We start from the raw sequence: 26,920 nt of genomic DNA on the forward strand, positions 1-26,920 counted from the left end.
CAAGTCTCCAGGAATTGATGGAATACCAATTGAGATATTTTAACAAACAGATGCGGTGCTGGAAGTACTCACTTGTGTGTGCCAAGAAATTTGGAAGACAGCCACTTGGCCAACCGACTGGAAGAGATCTATATTTATGCCTATTACGAAGAAAGGTGATCTAACCGAATGGGGAAATTATCAAACAATATCATTAACGTCACAGGCAAGTAAAATTTTGCTGAAGATCATTCAAAAGTGGTTGCAGCAGTACATCCACAGGAAACTACCAGAAATTCAAGCTGAACTCAGAAGAGGACATCGAAGGAGGGATATCATTGCTGATGTCAGGTAGATCCTGGCTGAAAGCAGAGAATACCAGAGAGATGTTTACCTGTGTTTTATTGACTATGCAAAGGCATTCGACTGTGTGGATCGTAACAAATTATGGATAACATTGCAAAGAATGGAAATCCGGAACACTTAACTGTGCCCCTGAGGAACCTGTACATAGATCAAGAGGCAGTTGTTTGAACAGAACAAGGGGATACTGTGTGGTTTAAAGTCAGGAAAGGTGTGCGTCAGGGTTGTATCCTTTCACCACACTTAGTCTGTATGCTGAGCGAATAATCCGAGAAGCTGGACTATAAAGAAGAATGCAACATCAGGATTGGAGGAAGACTTCGTTAACAACCTGCGATATGCAGATGATACAACCTTGCTTGCTGAAAGTGAAGAGGACTTGAAGCACTTACTGATGAAGATCAAAGACCACAGCCTTCGGTATGGATTATACCTCAGCATAAAGAAAAGAAAAATCCTCGCAACTGGACCAATAAACAGCATCACAGTAAATGGAGGAAGGATTGAAGTTGTCATGGATTTCATTTTACATGGATCCACAATCAACTCCTTTGGAAGCAGCAGTCAAAAAAATCAGACGATGTATTGCATTGGGCAAATCTATTGCAGAAGACATCTTTAAAGTGTTAAAAAGCAAAGATATCACTTTACGGACTAAGGTGCACCTGACCCAGGCCATGGTATTTTCGGTCTCCTCATATGCATCAGAAAGCTGGACAATAAGTAAGGAAGACCGAAGAAGAACTGATGCCTTTGAATTACGGTTTGGTGAAGAATACTGAATATACCAAGGACTGCCAAAAAAACGAACAGATCTGTCTTGGAAGAAGTACAGCCAGAATGCTCCTTAGAAGTGAGGATGGCAAGACTTTGTCTCACATACTTTGGACATGTTATCAGGAGGGATCAGTCCCTGGAGGACATCATGCTTGGTAAAGTAGAGAGTGAGTGAAAAAGAGGAAGACCCTCAATGAGATGGATTGACACAGTGACTGCAATAGTTGACTCAAGCATAAGAAGGATTGTGAGGATGGTGCAGGGCCAGGCAGTGTTTAGTTCTGTTGTACACAGAGTTGCTATGAGTTAAAATCCACTCAACAGCACCTAACAACAAGCCTTGTTTGCTGTGTGTAACTTATTTTTTTGAGGTATGATAATGTAACTGTGGGATTAAGCAGGCATATGATGTGTTTTATTCCTGGAAAATAAATAAGTGCACAGTATTTCTGGTGCTCTTCAAATTTGCTTCTTGATTTCTCATTTTCTGGTTAAATATTGTTGACTTTGGAATTAGACTACTTGCTTTAAATCCCAGCTCTGCTACTTTTTGGTGATCTTACCTTGGGCAAGTTACTTAACATCTTTGTACTTTCTTTTCCCCACCTGTAACAACCTCAAAACCAGAAAATTAAACCAGTTGCCCTCGAGTCAGCTCTAACTCATGGCGATCCCATGTGTGTCAGAGTAGAACTGTGCTCTATACGGTTTTCAGTGACTGATTTTTTGGAAGTTGATCTCCATGCCTTTTTTCCAAGGCATCTCTGTGTGCACTTGAACTTCCAACTTCTTAAGATTGTTAAAAGGATCAAATATTATTATAAATTAAGTGCATATAATAGTGCTGCCACAGAGTAACCACTCAGTAAATGTCAGTTTTACTGTTATTGTTTATAATAAATTTATGTTGAGTTCTACTCTGCCTACTTTACTAATTAGCATGCAGCTAGATTTTTAAATCTGAAGATAGATTTCTTATACTGGTAGTTACAGAAGACCCTTTGAGTACTTTATGACACTGATGTCACAAAGAACTAGAATCACCTCTTTCTTGATGACTTTTTTGTTTGTCTTTAATTGAAAATTATTTTAAAAATATGTGTTTCACGGGATGTAGAGCAACAGGAGCTCCCATTCACTGTTAGTAGGAATGCAAAATGGTGGAGCCGCTTTGGAAAACAGTCTGACAGTTTCTTACAAAGCTAAACATAGGCTTACCATATAATCCAGCATTTGTCCTGGATAAAAATGTATGTCTCCATAAATACTTACACAAGAACATTTAGAGCTACTTTATTCATAACCGCCCAAACTTGGAAGTACGAAGATATCCTCCAAAAGGTGAATGGATAAACGAACTGTGGTACATCCATACAACGGAGTATTATACAGAGATAAAAAATAAATGAGCCATCAAGCCACGAAAAGACACAGAGAAACCTTAAGTGCATATTGCTAAGTGAAAGAAGCCAGTCTGAAAAAGCTACATACTGTATGATTCCAGATATATGACATTCTAGAAAAGGCAAAACTATAGAGGTGGTAAAAAGATAAGTGGTTACTAGGGGCTCAGGAGGAATGATGAATAGATGGAGCACAGGGCATTTTTAGGGCAGTGAAGCTATTCTGTATGACACTGTAATGGTGGATACATGACATACATTTGTCAAAACCCATAGGACTGTACAACACAGAGCAAACCCTAATGTAAACTATGGACTTGAGTTAAAAATAATGCATCAGTATTTGTTCATAAGGAGCCCTGGCAGCACAGTGGTTAAGCACTGAACTGGTAACAAAAGGTTGATGGTTCAAACCCACCAGCTAGCTGCTCCTAGGGAGAAAGATGTGACAGTGTGCTTCCGTAAAGATTACAGCCTTGGAAACCCTATGGGACAGTTCTGCTCTGTCTTATAGGGTCAGTATAAGTTGAAGTCAACTCCAGGGCGACAGGTGTTGGTTCATCAGTTGTAACAAATGTACCATATGAATCCGGGATGTTAATGATAGGACCGTGTGCAGGGGGAGAAGGGTATACGGGAACTGTCTGCACTTTCTGCCCAGTTTTTCTGTAAAAGCTAAAACTGCTCTAAAAAACAAAGTTATTAAAATTGGGGAAAAATATACTCCTTATTAGGTGGTCAGATAACTTGGCACTGCTTAGTTAGAGGTTACAATATGAATGCTGTTTAGTAGTCAGCATTCTTTGTGTGAGGGCCATCAAGGAACAGTCTTTGTGAGAGCATTTTTGCTTCTCTCCCATAATGTTAAACCTGGAAAATTAAAGATGTTAATCCTGTAGCCCTAGTTTCCTTGATAACCCATTATGGATAATTTTGTTGATATTTTTCTAAAGTTTTATTTTTTAATAACTTTATTGAGATATTATTGAAATACAATAATCTACACATACTAGAAGTGCAAAATTCGGTCAGTTTGACATCTGTATGCACCTGCGAAACCAGTATCACAATCAAGATAATGAGTATTTCCAGAACCCTGAAAAATTGCCTCATGCCAGTTTGCAATCTACCTATCCGTCCTCCCACCCCAACCCCCAGGCTGTGACTGATCTGCTTTTTGTCATTATAGATTATTTTACATGTCCTAGAATTTTATATAAATGGAATCATATAGTATCCAGTATTAACCTGGCATCTTTCACTCAGCATAATGATTTCGAGATTCATATGTGGTGGTGTGTGTATCAATAGTTCCTTCCTTTTATGAAATACTTGCTGACTAGTATTCCGTTGTATAGATATACCACAGTTTATCAGTTCACCTTTTGATGGACACTTGAATTGTTTCCAGTTTTTGATTATTGGAAATGAAGCTTCATTGAAAATTTGTATACAAGTCTTTATGTGGATAAATGTTTTCGTATTCTCTTGGTGTAAACCTTGGAGTAGGATGGTTAGTCATATGGTAGGTGTATGTTATGTTTACCTTCTTAAGAACTGCCAGACTAGTTATCCAGAGTGGTTGTGTACCATTTTACAATCCTACCAGCAGTCTTTGGGAGTTCAGTTACTTGAAGCTTAAGTTTTAATCTATCATTTAATGGGTTGATGAGTTTTATATATTTTTATAACATACTGTAAGGAGCCTTGGTGGTGCAAACATTTAAGCACTTGGCCGCTAACCTAAAGGTTGGCAGTTCAAACCTACCCAGCAGCTCCACAGGAGAAAGGCCTGTTGATCTGCTTCCAAAAAGATTACAGCCAAGAAAACCCTATGAGGCAGTTCTGTTCTGTCACATGGGATCGTTATAGGTAGAAGGATGACTCAACAGCGTGCTGCAACAACATAATGTACTGTAGTAAAGTACATCATGTTTATCCTAAAATTAGTTTGGCTTCTAACCAAAAAGTCAGCAGCTTGAATCCACCAACCACTCCTTGGAAGCCCTTTGGGACAGTTCTGTCTGTCCTGTAGGTTCACTGTGAGGCAGAATTGACTCAATGGCAGTGGGTTTGGTTTGATTTTTGAACCAAGATATTGGTGTGTACTTTGTGCATACTCTTTAAACTGACGAGAGTATATCTTGCTTTTGTCTTCCTATGCCATATTGGGAGCCCTGGTGGTGCAGTGATTAAGCATTCGGTTGATAACCAAAAGGTTGGTAGTTCAGATCCACCAGCCGCTCCCTGGAAACCCTGTAGAGCAGTTCTTCTCTGTCCTGTAGGGCTGCTGTGATTTGGAATTGACTCGACGGCAATGGGTTTATGCCATATTTAAAAGCTCTAACTTTTTTTAGTCCTCTCAATAGCTTAATCTTTTAATTTCCTGCCTTTTCTACTTCTACCTTGCTTATTTTCTAATTGTCCCAAATGTTACTGTTCCTTACCAGGTCAGTAAAGTCAGCTTGGTGGATCTAGCGGGAAGTGAACGGGCTGATTCAACTGGTGCGAAAGGGACTCGATTAAAGGTATTAATTTTACCAAGTAAATGGCCTAGTCAATAAATGTTCTGTAACAGGGGTCAGCAAACTACAGCCTGTGGGCCAAGTCTAGCCTCCCACCTGTTTTTGTAAATAAAATGTTACTGGGACACAGCTACACCCGTTAGTTTTTGTATTGTCTGTGGCTGCTTTTATGCTAAAATGGCAGAGTTCAGTAGTTACAGCAGAAACCGTATGGCCTGCAAAACCTAAAATATTTGCTTTCTGGCCCTCTATGGAAAAAATTTTGCTGATTTCTGGTCTGTAACTTCAGTGAAAGGGTAAGTTATATAACAGAATAGTTAGAGAGGCCTTCATGGAAAAGGTGAGAATTGAATTGGATTTGCAGAAGAGGCAGAAGTTGGCTAGATGGAAGTTAGAGACAGTAATGGAAACAGGATACAAAAGATCCAGATGTGAGGACAAGCACAGGCTTTTCTAGAGATAATTGCTTAACAAAAGCAGAAATTGTATGTTGCTGAGTTGTGAGAGAAGGTTGCATCTGTAAGTTTTTGGAGCACAAACATCTTGAAGATACTCTAGGACTGTGAGTTAGGTATGTGGTCCTTGCATGTCATCAAGTGGAGGGGAAAGATGGAGTATTCAAGGAGTTTCTTAGGAACTTGTGGTCATAATTAACAAATAATGCTAGCCTATGACTAATTGTGTTTTATGTATTATATATGATGTGGAAATAGTAGAATTTCTTCATCATAATACTTTCATGTTTGGTTTTTGTTTTTAGGAAGGAGCAAATATTAATAAGTCTCTTACGACTTTGGGCAAAGTCATTTCAGCCTTGGCAGAGGTGGTAAGTTTTATAGCACATTATGAGAGAAATTGTGTCTGTTCAGCAAATATACTTGATATTTTAGGTTAGTTTATGGAGGCTGTCCTTTTTCAACCCTTTTTATATAATCTTGCCTTTCTCCTTTTAGAACTTCTCAGATAAGATACTAGACATAACATACTTTGACTTTGTACTAAAAGTAAAAGAGATTAAAGAGAGTGAAAGTAAATATAGATCTGAAAAGGAGAGAGCCAAGACCTAAGATCTGACTACTTTTTTTGAGCCTTTTTTCATATCTCTACAAAAACCTAACAACAGCAACACAAAGACCAAGTGTATTCATTGTATGAGTCCCTGGGTGGCACACACAGCTAAGCGCTTGACTACTAGCAGAAAAGCTGGTGGTTCAGACTCACCCAGAAGTGCCTCAGAAGACAGACGGGATGATCTGCTTCTGGAAGGTCACAGCCTTGAAAACCTTACGGAACAGTTCTCCTTTGCATACATGGAGTTGCTGTGAGTCAGAATCAACTCAACAACAAAATTCATTGCATATTCTTTTCCTGTAGTGGTCTTTTCTAAGCAGGATGCATACCTTTGGAGTATTTGAGCAATTTGACTTGGGTGAATGCTGTTAATTTTGGGGGCCAAAATTTTAGAAATAATAAAAAAACTAGTCTGTTGTTTCCTTCTGTTCCTTAATGGTGGGACAGTAAAGCTGAAACAATTTTTGTATAAAGAGCTTCATTATTAGTTTAGAAACTGAGGAAGTTTCAGTCGTTGTGTGCTCTGATTTAGTTAAATACCTCATTTGAGTCCCTAAAAAGAATTGAATGCTCTCTTGGTTATCTCTGAAAAGTCATACTCAACTATGACTTAAATCTAAGCAAAATATTATTTTCTGTTTGGAGGCTTATTCTGTTTTCTTGTTCTCTCCTGTAAATGCTTTCATCTGTAGGATAACTGCACCAGCAAGGTATGGTGGAGATTAGTAGAAATGGACTAGCTATAGGATGAACTGTTACGGTTATAAATCCTCACCAGGATGTATGGAGGCATGGAACCTTCAAAAAAAAACCTTTTGTTTTTTGACTCTGGAATTTAGAATGGCTGTTTAAGGGTGACCATGAATCATGAGACTCCACACCAAAGTCATTTTAGGAAACATGATATGCTTTGGAGAAGGAATTCAGAATAAAGGAACAAAAATTCGAGGAACTTCTATGTTGTGTTATGATATTTCCCCTAGTGATCCAGGAGATCTCCTAGATCTTGAAGAAGTTCCTTATAAAGCATTCCAAAGAGCAATTAAAGAGATCACTTAAGAGTACCATTCTAGAACAGATCTGGCTTCTTGAAATTATTACTAGTTTTTTTTTTTTTTTAACTTCTTTGTATTGTCTGTGTTTCCTACCATGAAAAGTAATGGATAATTTAAAATATTTTTTAAAAATTTCTACTCTTTGATTATATATATTGTAGATAATCTGAAAGCTGTAGAGTCAAGTTAAAATTCCAACTGTATCTAGGAAACATGTTACCTGTATCCTTTTTTAACCCGAATTCTACTGATTTTTTCTCTTCCAAGTATTTTCCTATACAAATACTCTAAAATTTATTAATACTTAACAAATAATATTTTGAGTGCCTAACAGTTTATTCTGAATCACATGAGTAAAATAGAGGATATAGGCAGTAATTTGTATTGAAATATTTTATAGTCATGTTTTCAGATAACAGAGTTTGTCTATGTTGTCTGCTTCTACAAAAATAGCAAGTAATGGCCTTTTTCTGTTTTTCTCAGCTTGTTGGAGAGAGCTGCCTTAGATTCAGAAATCTTTCTGCTATTTGGTGTTATACATGTGTAAACATTCTTTAAATATCTAATCCGGGTCCCAGAACCCTCACGAAGACTGACTTGCCCTGTCACACTTGTTCTTCTTTTAACACTCATTTCAACCACAGGAAAAGTTTACAGAGTATTTATATATTTCTCATATTGCTCTATGCCATAATAATTCACAACTGATTTTTTATAATTAGTTTCGTAAAATGTAGTTTAGTACTTTGCATTTATGTCATAACTCTAACCAATCAGAAATAAATTTTAGTTTTTGGTAACAAGCATGGGCATAATTTTGGTGAATTAAGATATATTGTTATTTCCATTGGGGAGAGAAACTGGATTATTACCATCCACACTTAACAGTCTTTCTTTTTAGAGAGGTAAATGATCTAAGTAAAGCTTTTTATGTAACTGCTGAAGTTTTTATTTTCAAAAAATGTATGGATGTGAGAACAGATGAAACTGAGTCCATAGGAGAGCAAATGGGAAAGAAATGGCTGTTACCCTGGAGTATTTTCAGATGGAAAGTGTTGAAGTTCTATTTATGTTCCTTCACTTAGCTACTCCTTCATAGTTTAGTCTAATTGACAGAAATGATAACAACATTTTGGCAAACCCACATTGCTTATTTTTATAGTACTATTTGCAGTCGGAAATCCTGGTGGTATAGTAGTTAAGTGCTGTGGCTGCTAACCAAAGAGTCAGCAGTTCAAATCCACCAGGTGCTCCTTGGAAACTCTGTGGGACAGTTCTACCTTGTCCTGTAGGGTCGCTATGAGTCGGACTCGACTCGATGGCAACGGGTTTGGGTTGGTGTTTGCAGTCATTGTAACTGCCACGCTTTAATTCTTTCCGTATCTTCAGTGCTAACAAAGGGCAAACTGAGGTCCCAGGCCTCAAGGATTTTGTAGTGGAATGAAAGTTAGTCCCACTAAGATGTGAATGACTGATACGCTTAATTCTCCCTAGAGGTCTGTGCAATTTAAAAATAGAACCCGCTATTGGAAATGACTTTCTAATTGGTGGTACTTGTGTGTTGGATGGGGGGAACGTGTAATGGGATGGAGGGGATATTTTTCATGAAAGATGGAATTAAAGTGCCACTTGCCCACTCCGTCACTATCTCCTCCTCAATAAACCAGACATCAATCACTTATCACTCCTTTTTGGAATGCCTGTATTTTTCTAAGAAGTAGGTCATCTTTAGTTTAGCCTTAGATTTTGCCAGGAATGTGTTATAAAACTGCTGAATGCTGAGGAGCTGTTTATCAGTGAGCCCTGGCTTTCCCTTAGTGATTTCTTTTTTTCCATTATTGTGAAAATACATACACTAAAATGTTTGCCAATACAACGGTTTCTACATTGACAATGCAATGACATTGATTACATTCTTTATGTTGTACGGCCGTATCGCTATCCTTTTCCAACTTAGTGGCTTCTTAAAGCATCACAACACAGCAGTCAGCAAACAGGTTTTTCAGCATGGCGTAGTGGTTAAGAGCTACAGCTGCTAACCAAGAGGTCAGCAGTTCGAATCCCCCAGGTGCTCCTTGGAAACCATATGGGGCAGTTCTACTCTGTCCTATAGGGTCACTATGAGTCAGAATCAACTTGACAGCAGTGGGTTTGGCTTTTTTTTTTTTTTTTTTCTTTGATCTGCAAAGCATTTGCAGTTTTACTTTTAGAGAATATTATTTTATCCATCCCAGCACTGACTTTGCATTAAGTGCTTTTTGCTTGATACTCTGGTAATGAGAAAGGTTACGGAGAAAACAGTACAAATAGACCCTTGATGTATACAGAAAATTTGTCTTGGAATCTTTACAAATCTCCAGATTAGCAAATCATATCACTTTCTTAGACCTTCTCACTTTTAGCCCTAATTCTAATGGTTGGATTTATTTTGGGCATAATTTATTTTCAAAGAAAACTAGCGCATTACTGAACAAGAGTTACTAAATGCGCAACAACCCACTTGCTGATTTGGGGATTTGGCCAAGTAAATTTATTAGCTGACTTGCTCCTATGTACCTAATGTGGAATCCACAGGAAATTTGTCCCTCTGCAAAAATGAAAATTATTGTTTGAAGGACTGGATATTAGATGATATTAAGGAATTAGTGTTAATTTTGTTAAGTATATAAGGTCTTGTGATTTTGGTTTTTTTTTTTTTTAAGTCCTCCTCCGTTAGAAAAATATTTATAGGCGAAATGTTGGATTTGCTTTAAATCACTAACAGTTATAAAAGACATTATAAGGACAGGATAATATTGTACTGATAAAAATTTCCTGAATTTGGTCATTGCACTGTGACTCTGTAAGAGAAAGCCCTATCTGTTGAAATGTTTAGGAGTAATAGAACATTATGTTTACATTTTATTTCAAAATGGTTCAGGAAGAAAAAAGTATAAAAAAGTGGGGGATAATGGAAAGATAATTGGCAAAACATAATGGTTAAGGCTACGTGATGAGTGTGTGATAGCTCATTATACCACTCTCAGCTGTTATAGATGTTATAAATTTTTCAAAATAAAATGTTAAAAAATTTATTTCATGAGCTTTGGGTATTGTGAAGAATTGAAACTGTGAATGTTAAATTGAACATTGACAGGGTCTACTGTAATTTGATTTGCTTGGGAATTTTAGACTTGTTTGCCTTTCATGTGAACCCCCCCCCCAAAAAAGCTAAGGCCATTTCTTTCTCTTTCATAGAGTAAGAAGAAGAAGAAAACTGATTTTATTCCATACAGGGATTCTGTACTTACTTGGCTCCTTCGGGAAAATCTAGGTATGTTTGTTTGATCTAACCACTGGTAAAAATTCACTTTGTAGTTATCTTTTAAAGCTGTTTACCATTATCTTCTGTGGTTAGTTTTGTATATCTCATTTGGAAAAGACTGATCTCTAGATCCTTGTTATTAGTTTGAGTGTTTCCTATTTTCCTTTTTACTCTTGATTTAAACTAGTCGCTCACCTTTATATCAGGGTTTTCTCCCATATCTTCTCTACTTTAGGACATGTGGTGTAGGCTAGCTATCTTCCTCATTCCCCACGCCTGCTCTTTCCTCTTTCAAAACCCCATGCTCCTTTGAAGTGCACATGATCAGACATCACTAACCCTTAACTCCTTGGAGCCTTGGCAGCACAGTAATTAAGAGCTCAGCTGCTAACCAAAAGGTTGGCAGTTCAGATCTGCCAGCCGCTTCTGGGAACCCTATGGGGCAGTTCTACTCTGCCCTACAGGGTTACTGAGTTAGAATCAACTCGACAGCAGCGGGCTTGGTTTTGTTTTGGTTTACTCCTTCTTACATGTGTTCAGACCTTCATATCACTGCCTTTCATTTATTATTCCTTGAGCCTCTTTTTCTGCTTCTCATCAAGAAGAAGGGAGGGAGCGATTAGCTGTGTCAAATAATTACCAGTCTGATCCTCACTGATGGAAGAGGCCAAGAATGGACTATAGGGCTTATTAACACCACCAGTGACTTTCTAAGAGCATTTTTGGTGGAGTGGAGGGGCTGAAATCTTGATTGGAATAGATTTAAGAGAGGGTGGGAGGTGAAGAATTGGGCACAGTAGATCTAGACACTAGGATTTGAGTAGAACAGCACTTGGCATGAGGACATTCAAGAAATTTATTGACTTTTGAATAAATCTTAGATCTGAGATTGTTTGTGCTGTCAAATTTGACACATTCAATAAGATTGTAATTTCTAAAGTGAGTGATTTGAGGTCATTGTGATTCATGTTTTCAGGTGGCAATTCCCGGACTGCAATGGTTGCTGCTCTGAGCCCAGCAGATATCAACTATGATGAAACTTTGAGCACTCTAAGGTACTCTTTGTTGATCTTGATAGGTAAATAGGACACCGTGCCATCATATATCATTTGGTTAACCATGGCTTTTCTTATGCTGTATGGATAGTTGTTTATGTAAATAATGATTGATCTCTCTCATAAGAGGGAAAATGTGAGAAAAAAGGGATTCTTATAATAGAATTTGTTTGTGGTCTTCAGTTTCATTGGGAAAGGCAGAAACTTTTTTATAGAAAATGTTAGAATTGCTCAAGTAAGATTTTTGGATAACTTTTAGAATGAAGTTTCCTGTCATAGTCATTTGTATAAAACATCTCCCCTTCTTGTACTGTTTGTCGTTATAGAAATGCTCAAGTAGTAAAAAGTAATACAATTATGACTACATGTAGCATTAAAAGAAATATTACTTGCAGAATGTTCATTAATCAAAGATTTCTATATATGAGTGGATTCCGTTACTTTAATCTGGAACTTTCTACCCTTCTCCCATTAAAGGTGCTTTTGATATAGTGGGTTTGAATGATCTTGGGCAAATGACTTAAATTCGTCTGAGCCTCTTTCCTCCTTCTTTATAAGGTACTTTACAGCTTTTGACAAATATATTGTTATCCAGGCTCATAAGACATGTAAATGCTCAGGATGTTTGATTTATAATTTAATGGTATGTTACTTAGGAATGGAGAGTATGAGGAATGGCAAAAAGGAAATTTTCTTTTTGAATCTAGATATGCTGATCGTGCAAAACAAATTAAATGCAATGCTGTTATCAACGAGGACCCCAATGCCAAACTGGTTCGTGAATTAAAGGAGGAGGTGACACGACTGAAGGACCTTCTTCGTGCTCAGGGGCTGGGAGATATTATTGATAGTAAGTGGATTAGCATCAACAGAAAATCTAATCCTTTCCTCTTCCGAGTTCTTACATTTAAAAGAAACTTGAGAAATTTTGGGACCCAATGAAGCTAGATGGTAGTGAAAAGTTCCTTTTCTTAAAAAACCCGGTGAAAATTATCTTAGAATTCCTTTATGTAGTATCTGCCAAGCTACTCATTGAAATCATGAAATGAGTTTTTAAAATATGAATATATCACTACTTGGAGCTTTGTTAGAAACCTCTTTTAGATCACCAGTGATGTTTATTTGGAATGTTAAACTTATTCTCACTGAGAAATTAATCACTTATAAAAATATCACCTGAAATTTTCGATTTTGTGTCATGGGTTTCTCTGGATTAGAATAGTAGCAGTACAATACGTGTAACAAACCCCTCATTTGATTCTACTTTCAGATAAGATTCACCTTTGAATAGCCCCTCTCCCACAAAATGATTGGATGCCCCCTCCTCTGTAAGCATATAAAGGGGAAAAAATCCAGTTCCTATCAAGTTCAAGAATTAGACTTCCAGAGAGTGTTGTTTTAGAACATTGTGTGAAAATGCATTTTTAACCTCAGTGATCTGCATGCATAATGTTTAATCAAAAGTTCTCAAGTGAGTAAAATAGATTATTCAGGCAGAATTGAATGTGGTAGAATATGGATTTATTTAATAAAGCATTTTTTTATTTTTTGAGTATAAAATTAAGATTATATTCTTTGAACTCATAAGATTTTTAAGACCCTCTTCTAGTTTAATTGTTCTTCCTTACTAGTTCCAGAGTTTATGTAAATACAATTTGTAAAAATGAAAATATGTTCAAGTGTGAATTTTTTCATCTTTCTCCCAATGCCAAATACTGCTCTGTTCCCTATCTGTATCGCTGCTGAACCTGAACTTTGACCCTTCTTGTATTTTCCCCCCTGCTTACCTTCAGTTGATCCATTGATCGATGATTACTCTGGAAGTGGAGGCAAATGTGTGTATTCCGTGTATTGGTCATCCCCAGTACTCTGACTTGCTAATCTGCCTCTGCTGGATCAGCCTTAAAATGAGCTTTGCATGCCAGCAATCCTTACAGGGAAATCCCAGACGGAGCATACAGTAGAATCAGAAATGATCCTATTTTTGCCTTTCTCCATTTAGCAAAGCAGTCTGCTGAGTTTTGGTTTGTGGCTTGAATAAAGTCAAGACACTTAAGAATTTCTTGCTCTTTCTACTCCAGTTTTCCTCCCATGTGATTAAACTAAATCCAAAGTCGCAGATGATAATGATAATGATGACGGCAGTGATGACAGTGATGATAGCAGCTAGCATTTATTGAGCATTTACAATGTACCAGGCTGTTTCTAGACACCTTAAATACATTATCTCATTTAATCCTTTCAGTGACTCTGAAAAAGTTTCTATTATGGCATTTTACCAATGAGGACATTGTGGCCAGGAGTGATTAGATTGCCTAAGATCCCAGGGTTTCTGTGTGGTTGGGTTAGGAAGTTCAACTCAGAGCCCTTGCTTTGAATCCTTTCTACACTAACACTTTTTTGGCTCGAGTTGCTCCCTTCAGGGACTAATTACTTAATAGAAAAATTCTTTTAATTTAGCCTTGGTGGGTGTATATAGTTAAAAGCAATCAATTTTAAGCCTGCCAAACTACGTATGATGTAGCTTTGTACTTGTTGGGTTGGCACCCACCTGTGCTTTGCTAAGTTGGATTCTTCCATATCTTGGACCTCAGCTTATTCAATGGTTAAATAAACATTTTTTTTCCTTTTCATAAATTATAAACCAGATTTTTAAAGTTTGTTATCCAGATGTGTGCATGAAATTGGGCATATTTTATAAAGGATCATACATTATTATTCTTTTCATCTGTATCATTAAGTTGGTGAGAAAATAATTTCTTGCCCTTTTAAAACAACTTGTTAGGTTATTATGAAGCAACTATTAGAAGAAATGAAGAATCTTGAAATTGTTGTTAATTTTTAGATTTCTGTTTATTTCTACAGTAGGGCATATAATGAGGCTTGGCAGACAATGAGGCAATGCATAGGGGAAGCCAAACATAGACCTGGGTGCTGTGATGAGGGTAAGCCCTGATGGCAGTATAATGTCCTAATACAGAAATGGCTCTTGGACTGGAACAGCTCTGTCTGAGATTTCCAAAGCTGAACAATACTGGTGTGGAAAAGATGCCATCTTATTCTTGCTTTTGTGCTCAAAGTGTTGCTACCAGCTTGTTGCCTAACTCTTTTGAGCAGCCATGGCATCTCCCAAACAACCATGCATGATTCAGTTTTAATTCTGCAGGAAAGCAGCCCTGACTAGTTCTGAATATCTGTGTCTGTCTACTACTCTTAATTCTTATTAGGGCTTGCATGTGTCCACTGGACCTTTTAATTGCCATCTATTCTATTCTTCCCCACCTTGCTGCCATCTCCTGGTGGCTTATTTTTTGCTCCAGACCCTAGCCCCTTTTAAAACACACCTCTTTGCTTGTTTTCCTATGTTCTGTATTTGCAGATGGTAGTTTTCAAACTGTCTTGAAGCAACCACTGGTTTTAAGGGGCTTCAGGAATTGGCTTTGATTAAATAGTACAGATGAGTAGACTCAGAGAGAGCTAACAATATTTTATTGCCTCCGTTTGTATCGGTTCATATTATATCCCTTAAGGAAAACGTAGTTTTGATATGAATTTTAAGCAGTGTAGGTTTTTCTCAAATTTAAAAATGAGCTAATTTTAAAATAGTAACACACCAATACCTATGGTTTTCCTCTGGTGCCAATTTGTGAAGGATGACCTGTGAAGGCAAGTATAAGCAGCAAGTTAATGAGATTTGTTTGTTTGTGGTTCTTTTACCAAAACTAATTCTAAAAGCAAAATTTACAGTTCCAGTAGAGACTTTATTCCATGCAAGTCTATCCCTAGAACTTACATTTTATAGTGGAGAGCCAGGCTTATTAATGACTCTTGGTCATACTGTTAGGCTTAAAGAATCAGCTGTAAATGTTGCTTGTTTTGATAGATGAATGTAAATTACACCAAAATTCATTAGTTTGCTTCCCTGTTGAAGAAATCAGTTGGCCCTGAGGTTTTAATCAGGACTTATACAAAAATTCTATCACGTCTACAAATATCTCTCCTTTTTATTGAAGGCGTGCTTAAAACATTCTTCTTGGCATGTTGAAATGTTGCAGTACAGTGGACACTGTACTAAGTGCTCAGAATTTTGTTTTAATACTAGTGTTTTCTTGGAAATTTTTGCTGAATACCATAAAACACCGGGCCTGGCTGATAGGGATTATTATTGATTTTAAGAAGTGATCACCTTTTTTTCCTTACTGTTACAAACCATTGGAATGTAAGACTAGTGTAAATCTGAAGACCCCATAGACGTGGAGCAATAGAAGGAATGTAGTATGGCTTTTTTTAGATGGCTGTTTAGGAAGAATGCCTAAAGACTATCCTTGGAGGCTCCAGCTATCACCATGTTAACCTACACTGGAATTTTTTAGTTTCTAAATTCAGAAGTGGTTCTTAACCTCTAGAATACAGTATTAAAGACAGACATGTTTCAGAACTGCCATCTTGAACAATTATACCTTGTCTTTGTGTTATAACATGTCTTTGTCTTAGCGCTTTAATGCTATTCTTTCTTACACTGGTGTTCCTTCCTGTCTTTTTTTATCCCTCTGCTCCTTTCCCCCTTTTCCACTTCTTCTGCCTTCCCTTCTTCTATCTCCCAGATCTGAAAGATTTTCAGAACAATAAACATAGGTATTTGCTAGCCTCTGAGAATCAACGCCCTGGCAATTTTTCCACAGCATCCATCGGGTCGCTTACTTCATCTCCATCTTCCTGCTCACTCAATAGTCAGGTGGGCTTAACATCTGTGACCAGTATTCAGGAGAGGATCATGTCTACACCTGGAGGAGAGGAAGCCATCGAGCGCTTAAAGGTAAGTGATCGCTCAGATTGGATGCAAGGTGTTCTATTAGCTCCAGAAGGCAGAACTAGGATTGAAAATCACTGAGATTTGGCTCAGCATATGGAAGAATTTTCTGACTCTTAGAATTGTCCTGAAAATGGAATTTGCCACCCTGTAAGATAATTTTTTTTTTTTTTTTTAGTTAAGATAATTACTTTTTTCTAAGATAATTAATTTCTTTTCACAAGAATGCTTAACATCTGACGTGCCCAGGCAGCGATGGGGGAGTTGCATGAACAAGTTATAGGTTAGTTATGCAAAGTAACTGATGAGTAGATAAACCCCTTAGTTCTGGAGTAGTTTATAGGTCACAGCGAAATTGTTTAGTTGGAGATTTAGTTGGAAGCTAAATAATTAGTTGGAAACATTTAGTTTTATTTGAAGATGGAATTCTTTATAGACCCATGCTTCTGTTATTAAAATAAATACACCTCCTCACTTACCGACTATCTCATTTTCTGACATTTTGCATTTACGACAATAGTTAAAAACCTGCTATCTGACTGTTTTGCACATGAACGCTGAAGTGCAAGGCTAGAGTAATGCTGGCTGTGATGGTTAAGGTTATGTGTGAACTTCGCTGGGCCATGATTCTCAGTGGTTTGGCAGTTATGTAATAATGTAATTTGGCCATTATATGTTACAGTAATCCTCCATTTTGTGATCTGATGTGATCACCCTCCATTTTCACATAACGCCAGTTTCACATAAAAACCTGGTCTTTGGAACCTAACCTAACAATAAGTGAGGACAGGGTGTAGTTAAAAGAAAGCTTGAACATTTGACAGGCTGTATCAGGTTTATTCAGATACACCTGCAATTTTATCTCTGGAAGTTCATAGGAAGCCTTGAAGCCCTACGATTCTTGCAGTGAAAGGACTGTCTCCTCTGCCGATGCTAATGGGGCCACTGGGTCATTGTGCTGTGCTGTGAGTGTGACGCTTGCTCATGTGCAGGTCACCTGCTCAGGGCACTTGGCTTTGCTGCTTGAGGTTTTTTCCATCCGGTTCCTGGCTCTGTCAGGTACTACCTTGTCTCTTCTCCATGAATATGAAATTTAGGTGGAGCAAAGCTTTCAGACCCATAGGCTCTTCCTTCCCCCTCAATACTGCAAAGAGAGCAAACACTTTTCACCTGCGGTGCAGAGACAAGCTGCACTGGAATCCTGCCATTCATCAGATGACTGTGACAGCATCAGCTGCTTTGAAGCAAATAATTTTTTCTTTGCCTACTTGGCACTTCCAGGAAGATACTTTGATTCATACCTTTGGCTTTTGTGTCCAAGAGTGCTACAGTAGGGGAAGCAGGAGACAAAGATACTTTGCAAGGAGCTGAGAAGTTATAGTCATGGTCTCAGCTATTGGTCTTCTTCACACTGCAATCAGCATTCCCCACTCAAGGATGATGGAGAACAGTGACACACTTTGACAAATTAATAATTGAAAAGGCACGCTGAGCCTTTTCACCACTGAAAGTGAATTAAACTTGATAATTGAAGATGTCAGATGCTTTCATTTTAGTTTTCAAGTGAAGCCAAAAAAGATTTTATATGAAAAATGGGCCTCTGCTTTTTCTGTCTTAACTTTTACCTTCCCTTCCATCAGCCTACCTTTTTCTTTGACATTTTGTTCACTTCTAAAATGATATGCTTTGTTGTTGTTGTTAGGTGCCATCAAGTTGGTTCCGACTCATAACGACCCTGTGTACAGCAGAATGAAACACTGCCTGGTCTTGGGCCATCCTCACAATCATTGTTATGCTTGAGCACATCGTTGCAGCCACTGTATCAGTCCATCTCATTGAAGGTCTTCCTGTTTTTCACTGACCCTCTCCTTTACCAAGTATGTTGTCCTTCTCCGGGGACTGGTCCCTCCTGATAACATGTCCAAAGTACGTGAGATGAAGTCTTGCCATCCTCACTTCTGCTTGTACTTCTCCTGAGACATAATTGTTCATTCTTCTGGCAGTCCATAGTATATTCAGTATTCTTTGCCAACACTGTAATTCAAAGGCATCAGTTCTTCAGTCTCCTTTATTCACTGTCCAGCTTTTGCATGCACATGAGGCAACTGAAAATTCCATGGCTTGGGTCAGCTTCTCCTTAGTCCTCAAAGTAACATTGTTGCTTTTTAACACTTTAAAGAGGTCTTTTTTTTTTTTTGGTTTTTTTTTTAGCAGATTTGCACAATGCAGTAAGTCTGATTTCTTGACTGCTGCGTCCATGGGTGTTGATGGTGGATCCAAATAAAATGAAATTCTTGACAACTTCAGTCTTTTCTCTATTTATCATGATGTTGCTTATTGGTCCAGTTGGGAGGATTTTTGTTTTATGTTGAGGTATACTCCCTACTGTAGGCTGTAGTCTTTGATCTTCATCAGTAAGTACTTCAAGTCCTCTTCACTTTCAGCAAGCAAGGTTGTGTGCTTATAATTTTATTTCCTCCTTCAGACCACATTAGTGGGAAGTGGATGAAGTTCTTAGAAGGGAAAGGGAGAGGGAGTGAAATATATTTTCATTAAAAGCTGCAAACTGAAATGTAATTTCTGCTGTTGGTAAAGTTGACCTTGAAATTTTATTTCTTAGTGAAGCCCTATGCTATAGGGCTTTATTTTTATTTATATTATGATTTGCATCAATGATAAAGTTGCCATGCAGGTTTGTATTCAGAGTCAGTATAGGGATATTGGGGCTCTGTGGAAGAAAAAGTAAGGTCTTCCACTTACTGAGAATTTAGTATAAAATGTTCTTTTTGTTTGGGGATTTTGAATCTTACTATTTGATTCTTCTTCTTATTATTATTATTTTTTACTGTACAGATAAGATTAAACTTCCCTTTGACGTACATCTTGGTGTAAAGGAGAAAATTCTTCCTAACTGCCAAATGAGACCAGCTGAAAATAATATGGAGTGCTAGGAGTCAAGACATTAAGCAGACTTTCTTAAGAATTAGGTCGCTCAGTGTCTTCCAAATAGTTTCCAGGGAATAACTCTCTCATTATTCAGGGAACCCTCCCCCTGGTTCCCTTTAATCTTCCTACTACCCACCCCCCCCCAAAAAACTGTATCGTTTTAATTAGAAAATAAATTCCTCTGTTTTAATTCCCCTTTAAGCAACATAAATTAAATCTTCCATTTTCCGTAGTTTTGTTATAGAGAGAAAACAGCTTCTTCATATTTTGTACTGCATCTTGAGTTCTTAATGCAGCACAGTGGTTCACTGAGGCGTAAGTGCCTTAGTTCTATGCTTATTTTGTGAATGGTGAGAATTCCATTCGGGCAGACCTCCTCCATTTTAATGCTGCTGGCAGATAACGACTTGCTGCCACAGTGCAAGGCAGTGGTTGTCCAATAGAAGTGTTTGAGAATTTCTAATCTTTGGACTGTTTTTTCATTGCTGAGAGTGAAGGAGTTGCATTCCTGAGACCTCATTGCAAGAGAAAAATGTAATGGAAAACAGCAATAGAGGAGGTTAATTAATTTTCCTGACCTTTTAGTTCCCTTTGCTTCTCTATTTTTGACTTAAAAAAAAAAGACTATCAGTAGGTAGAAGACTACTTTTTTACACAGGGTATTGCTGCTAAATAGACTATTTCCATACGTAAGAGACCCATGTTACCACGTCATAAATATTTTAAGCCCCCTACAGACCTCTCGGTTTTTAGCCACAGCTCAAACTGAGATGAAATAAATGTCTAATCCCTTGATTTTGTATTCCTGTCTGATAAGGTGTTAAATTTGCAGCTACAGCTGCTGTGTAGTGGCTCTGGGGTTTGTTTATTAGTCTGGCATCAAAGTCAGTACTGTGAGTGCCACTGCTTAGGCTTAGACTATAAATACCCCCACATCTCCATTACAGAAGCAGGCAAGGGCAAGTGCTGTACTAGGCAGCCCAAGTGTACCACACTTGGAACTCACTTACGAAGCGTGCTGTGTTCAGTACAGTAAAACCTTGGCTATCCTGATGGCTTCAGGAATGTTCTATGTAGTAAGCACCTAACCTTTTAAGTATCATAACTTAAACTGTATTTGTTTCCATGAAAATATTTCTGACTTGTGGATTTCTCTGCCTCCTTGACTGAATAATCGAGAAGAGATTTACTAGTTAGAGCAGCAAGATGAGAAAAGGAAGTAAAGTGCACCCAGATTGGTAAGGAAGAAGTAAAACTATCACTATCCGCAGATGATATGATACTATACATAGAGAATCCACAAGAAAGCTACTGGAACTAATAGATTAAGCAATGTGGCGGGGTACAATGTCAACATACAAAAATCAGTTGGATTCCTCTGCGCTAACAAAGAGAACTCTGAAAAGGAAATAGGAAAACATTACCATTTATAGTAGCTCCCCAAAAGATAAAATATTTAGAAATGAACCTAACTAGGGACGTAAAAGACTTACTCAAAGAAGACAATAAAACACTATTGCAAGAAACCAAAAAAGATCTTCATAAATGGAAAAACATACCGTGCTCATGGATAGAAAGACTTAACATTGCGAAAATGTCAATACTACCGAAAGCAATCTATAGATACAATGCAATCTCGATCCAAGTTCCAACAACATCTTTTAATGAGACTGAGAAACCAATCACCAACTTTATATGGAAAGGAAAGAACCCCTGGATAAGTAAAACATTACTGAAAAGGAAGAACAAAGTGGGAGGCCTCATACTACCGGAACAGCCTGGTACTGGTACAACGACAGGCACACAAACAAATGGACACCTTATCTTCAATAAAGTGTCAAAGTCCATTAAATGGGGAAGAGATAGTCTCTTCGGCAAATGGTGCTGGCAAAACTGGATATATCCATTTGCAGAAAAATGAAACAGGAAAAATGAAACCTTACCCCATACACACAGATTTAAACCTAGCTGGATCAAAGACCTAAGTATAACGCTTAAAACTATGAAGTTCATGAAAGAAAACAGAGGGACAATGCTAGGGGCCATAGTTTATGGCATAAATAGAGTACCAAGCATAGCTGAAAATGCACAAACTCCAGAAGATAAACTAGATAACTGGAACCCCCTAAAAATTAAATATAGGCTCATCAAAAGACTTTTCCAAGAGAGTAAAAAGAGAACCTACAGACTGGGAAAAAATCTTTGGTGAAGACATACCTGATAAAGGTTTAATCTTTAAGATACACAGAAAACTTCAACAACTCAACAATAAAAAGACAAGGAACCCAGTCACAAAGCGGGCAAAGGACATGAACAGATTCTTCACCAAAGAGGACATTCAGGCAGCCAACAAATACATGAAAAGATACTCGCGATAATTAGCCATTAAACAAAAAGAAAAACCAAACCCATTGCCATCGAGTATTCTAAATCATAGGGACCCTATAGGATGGAGTAGAACTGCCCCATAGGTAAGGTTTCCAAGGAGCAGCTGGTGGATTTGAACTGCCGACCTCTTGGTTAGCAGCTGAAAGCTTATCCACTGTGCTACTGGGGCTCCCATTAGCCATTAGAGAGATGGCAAATCAAAATCACAATGAGATACCATCTCACCCCGGCAAGAATGGCACTGAGCCAAAATTCAGAAAACAAATGCTGACGAGGTTGTGGGGAGATTGGAACTCTTGTAACACTGCTTGTGGGAATGTAAAATGGTATAACCACTATGGAAAACGATAACGGTGTTTCTTTAAAAAGCCACAAATAGAAATACTGTATGATCCAGCAATCCACTCCTAGGAATATATCCTAGAGAAATAAGAGGCATCACACAGACAGACATACATACTCATGTTCATTGCAGCATTATTCACAGTAGCAAAAAGATGGAAACAACCTAAGTGCCCATCAGGAAATGAATGGATAAACAAATTATGGTACTTACATACAACGGATTACGATGCAACGATAAAGAACAGTGCAAATCCTTGAAACATCTCACAACATGGATGAACCTGAAGGGCATCATGCTGAGTAAAATAAGTCAATCACAAAAGAACAAATATTGTATGAGACCACTATTATAGAAACCCCAAGAAAAGATTTACACACAGAAAGAAGCAATCTTCGATGGTTGCAAGGAAGGTGAGGGGAAATCACTACTAACTAGACAGTAGACAAGTGTTAACTTTGGTGAAGGGAAAGACAATACACAGTATAGGGGAAGTCAGCATGAATTGACCAAGGCAAAGGAAAACACTTAGAGGAACATAAGGAAAAAAAAAAGAGGCAGCCACAGTAAATACTGTAGCATATACAACCTTATAACAACAGTAAAAACAAAAAATAACTTAGAAGCAGATACATATGCTGGACAAGGGAAGGAGGGTATATAGAAGTATACCCAGGTACGTATACAGGTCAGACTATGAACATTTTTAACACACATACTATGTACAGCGTGTACATAATACATTCAAATATATAATAGAGTGCAAAGTGGGCACAGTCTTAGAAGCTTCTTAGACACATCCAAACACCTTGAGGGCCTGAGTTACTGGGGCGGGGGGCTGGGGACCATGGTTCTTGAGGAGCATCTAGGTCAACTGACAACGTAGTTCATAAAAGGAAATTTCTACATCCTATGTTAATGAGTAGTGTCTGGGATTTTAAAAGCTTACGAACAACCATCTAAGATACTTCCGTTGGTCCCGTATAGCCTGGAGCAAAGAAGAATGAAGGAAGCCAAAGACACAAGGAGAATATTAGTCCGAAGGGCTAATGGACCACAGGAACCACAGCCTCTACCAGTCTGAGCCCAGAAGAACTAGATGTTGCCTGGCTACCACCACTGACTTGCTCTGATAGGGATCACAATAGAGGGTCCCAGACAGAGTACGAGAAAAATGTAGAACAAAATTCAAATTTGCAAAAAAAACCAGACTTAATAGGCTGACAGAGACTGGAGGAACCCCCAAGACTGTGGTCCCCAGGATACCCTGCTAACCCAGAACTGAAGCCACTCCCAAAGTCAGCCTTTCAGCCAAAGATTAGGCCTATAAAACAATAACACATGTAAGGAATGTGCTTCTTAATTCAGTCAAGCATACGAGATCAAATGGGCAACACCTGCCCAAAAACAAAGACAAGAAGGCAAGAAGGGACAGGAAAAATGGACACAGGGAACCTGGGGAGAAAAGGGAGAGGGCTGATACATTGTGGGGATTGAAACCAATGTAATGAAACAATTTGTGTATAAATTTTGGGGAGTGAGAAACTAATTTGTTCTATAAACTTTCACCTTAAAGCACAGTTTAAAAAAATATTTAATTGTGTTTAATCACGTGAACATAATTAATTAACCAGAGCTGTACATACAGCTAGAGATGGAGACATACATGATATGAGACCAAAGGGTGAATGATGACTGACGCAGCATTTCGTGGAGCTTAAAAAAAAATTCTCAATATCACTCTTTTTTGGATTTTTTTTTTTTTAAGTGTAGTTTTTTGTTGTTGTTTTTATGTGTAGATGCTTGAATCCCCATTTCAGTATAATCTTATGTTGTTAGGCTTCTAGAGTGGGTTGGGTGCAGTGTTATAACCTTGGGACATCAGCATGCCACACCTGCCTGCACCTCTGTTTTATTTCTACTAAATTTGTTATTCCTGCTTGAAGAAAGAATATCCTTCACATTTTCGTTATTTATGGTGAGCTGTGGCCTGTTAGATTCTTCCTTATTTGAAGAAAGAACACTGCACTAAGAGTCAGGAAACCCAGTTCTAGAACTGGCTTAGGGAGTAGTGTGGCCTCAGGTTAATTGGTTAGCTTCTCTAGTCCTCAGTTTCCTTATCTCTAGAATGATTCTGGAATAAGTAGTCTTCTAGGTTTCTGCTAGCACTGAAATTTTACTGTGACATTCAATTATCATTTTCTCTGGATTTTCCTCAGGGTTTTCTTAAATAGCTTTCTAGACAACATAAAAATTGCACCTTGAAGCTCTAATGAATAGTAAAAGTCTGCTGTAGTACGTTAGTCAACTTACTCAGTAAATCTCTTTTCCCCAGAGTTCATATTCTGATTTACCCTCTAGGTTGTCAGTAAAATTAGACAGGTCACATTAGAGTTGGCAGCAGAATGGTAAGAGGATTCCTCTAGTTACTGTCTACAGTAACTTCGCTTCCTTAGAGCAAGTTTTGCAGATGCCCCATGTGGCCAGATAAGCCTTTGCTCCTAAATGAACTTTTCTTTGCTCCTAAATGAGCTTTTTCTGAAGGTAGCCAGGAAAAAAAAGTATTTTAAGTGTCTCAGGTTGGTTTGTACTCCGTAAGTAACGGGTTTGTGGGCCACACTGAATCAGCACTAGTCCAGGAGATCATGCTTGGTCCGGTGCATCCTATTGTCCTGTTCCTTTGCATTGACAGCAGAGCTTCGAACTGGTTCATTTAGTTCAAACCCCTGCTGAAAATTTACATTTCTAGCAAGTTCCCAGGCGATGCTAATGCTGCTGGTTAGAGGCCAATTCTGAGAACCACTAGTGGAGCAGTGGTTCTCAAAATGTGTTATACATAAGAATTGCCTGGGAGTCTTGTTAAAATGTAGATTCTGATTCAAAATATCTGGGGTGGAAATGCCACCAGTTCAAAGCCCTGTTTCAACATCATCAGTCTGAGATTGTAAAGGGTGCTACCTAGCTGTTTTTAATGAGTCTTCAACCATGTAGGTTATGCTGTCAGCTTTGTCTTACAGTTACTCTTTTAAGGTCACATGCAGGAGCATGTAATACTGCTGAGTTACCGTTGGTACATGACTGCTGTGGTACTTTATAGATACACTGTTGCACACCACTTGGCACCAGGAGCACTTACTTTCCCAGCCTTCAAACTCCTTGCCAAAGTTGTTTGGATTATCGTGGTTGCTGCCCTTTAACATGGCAGTTAGCTTTGGAATGGCATGTACAGTTGCATACTAATCACTTCTCTCTGAGGATTCCTACTGTGCAGAGGTACCAGTCAGGTAGCTGTTTCAGCCTGTGTGTGCTGAGGACCAATTTAAGTGTTTTTTGTCCTCCTTCCCATGCCCACGGTGGACTTGTTCTAGCTCTTCCCACTTTGTAACTGGCTCTTTTCTTTTATGAGAGTGTCTTGTATGTGGCCACCTTGACATCTCTACCCACCTTACCAGTGTCCATGCCATTCCTAACTTTTATCAGTTTTGCTGTTTGTGTGACTTTGCTAGTTCTTCTTTTTTTTCCTTTTCTTTTTCTATCTTACTTTACTCTTTTTCTCCTGCCCTGCACTCCTTTGCTTTTATAGCTGCTGCCTTTTGAGTCTTTATTCTTGGCTTTTTAAAATGCTCTCTTGCCTCTGGTGTGTTTTTTTGAATTTTGTTTTTAGGTGATATCCAATTATAGAATTGTTCTGAAACCCCAAGAGTTCCAGAAAACTAAATGCCAGACACCTTAGGCTTTATTGTATTACATTATTCACATTTTTTTCCATGTCTATAATTGTTTTGGAATCACAGAGGCTTTTTATAGTAGTAGCCTCTTGAATGAAACATACATGAAAATATTTTGTGAATGTAAGACTTTTCATCGTTAATCACTACTAATACCACCACCACTATCATCTTCATCATCATCACCATCATCTGACTTTCTAATTTTGTCTCCATGACTAGCATTTTCTCCTGCCTTGGCCTTTGCTCATCCCCTTTGTGGTACTCCCTTCTCCTCCGGTCTGTACCTATTCAGCTCCTACTTGCCCTTCATTCATTTCTGTGGACATCACTTACTCTGGGTAGCCCTCCCTGGCTCACCCATCTTCTAGCCACCTGTGACTGTGTTGCTTCAGGCACTTAGCACATTGTTCCGTTGTCATCTCCTGCCACACTCATTCATGATCCTCCAACACACTGTGCTGGTCACTCTGGTGTTCCTGGAAACTGCCAGGCACTTTCCTGCCTGTTTTCCCCATACCCTCATGGCAGCTCTCACTCTTCCTTTGTCTCTGCTCGCATATAACCTTGCCATTGAGGTCAGTCCTAACAATCCCTCTTCAGTCTGTTCCCTCACCTCCCCCTCCACCTGTACTGTATCTCCCCCTCCTTGCTTTGTTTTCTCCAGAGTACTTAATCACTGTCTGACATTCTGTGTACTTGACTTACTGACTGAAATGGACTATCTTGGTCTCTTTCCTAAAATACAAGTTTTATGAAAGCAAGAATTTTGTTCCCTGACACACCTGTAGTTGCCTAGAATAAGGCTTGTCATGTAATGGGGTCATATATAATTATTGAACAAGTGAGTCATCAGTTACTTCTCTCTATCCCAAATACAGAGAAGCATGTTTGCATTCTTAAATTTCTGACATATGCATTCAGCAAGTGATTTGTAATTTGTCACTTCAGTGACTGCCTTTGGATGAGATCTAATACTAAACCTTTCAACGTTGGGTATTGGGCTGTGTTTAGGAGGATGTAGTGTTATGGTGAAATTATAGTGAAACAAAAGCAATGAATACCTTTGGGGATTTTATTCTGTTGTAGAAGTGATTTGCATGGCGCAGTGGTTAAGTGCTACAGCTGCTAACCCAAGGGTCGGCAGTTCAAATCTGCCAGGCGCTCCTTGGA

General features: G+C 38.3%; 1 protein-coding gene across 5 annotated transcripts in view; it reads left to right on the forward strand.

The window, feature by feature from the left end:
* LOC100662395 (6-phosphogluconate dehydrogenase, decarboxylating) overlaps window positions 1-26,920 on the forward strand; it is a 216,956-nt gene that overhangs the window by 54,813 nt on the left and 135,223 nt on the right. For all 5 annotated transcript variants that reach the window (XM_064281262.1, XM_064281260.1, XM_064281263.1 and 2 more), the window contains exons 8-13: window positions 4,973-5,050; window positions 5,808-5,873; window positions 10,411-10,486; window positions 11,454-11,532; window positions 12,240-12,382; window positions 16,215-16,348. In XM_064281262.1, the coding sequence (XP_064137332.1) occupies window positions 4,973-5,050; window positions 5,808-5,873; window positions 10,411-10,486; window positions 11,454-11,532; window positions 12,240-12,382; window positions 16,215-16,348 (576 nt within the window). The remainder of the gene's footprint in view (window positions 1-4,972; window positions 5,051-5,807; window positions 5,874-10,410; window positions 10,487-11,453; window positions 11,533-12,239; window positions 12,383-16,214; window positions 16,349-26,920) is intronic.

Source organism: Loxodonta africana, chromosome 3, assembly GCF_030014295.1.
Source record: "Loxodonta africana isolate mLoxAfr1 chromosome 3, mLoxAfr1.hap2, whole genome shotgun sequence".
NCBI lineage: Eukaryota > Metazoa > Chordata > Mammalia > Proboscidea > Elephantidae > Loxodonta > Loxodonta africana.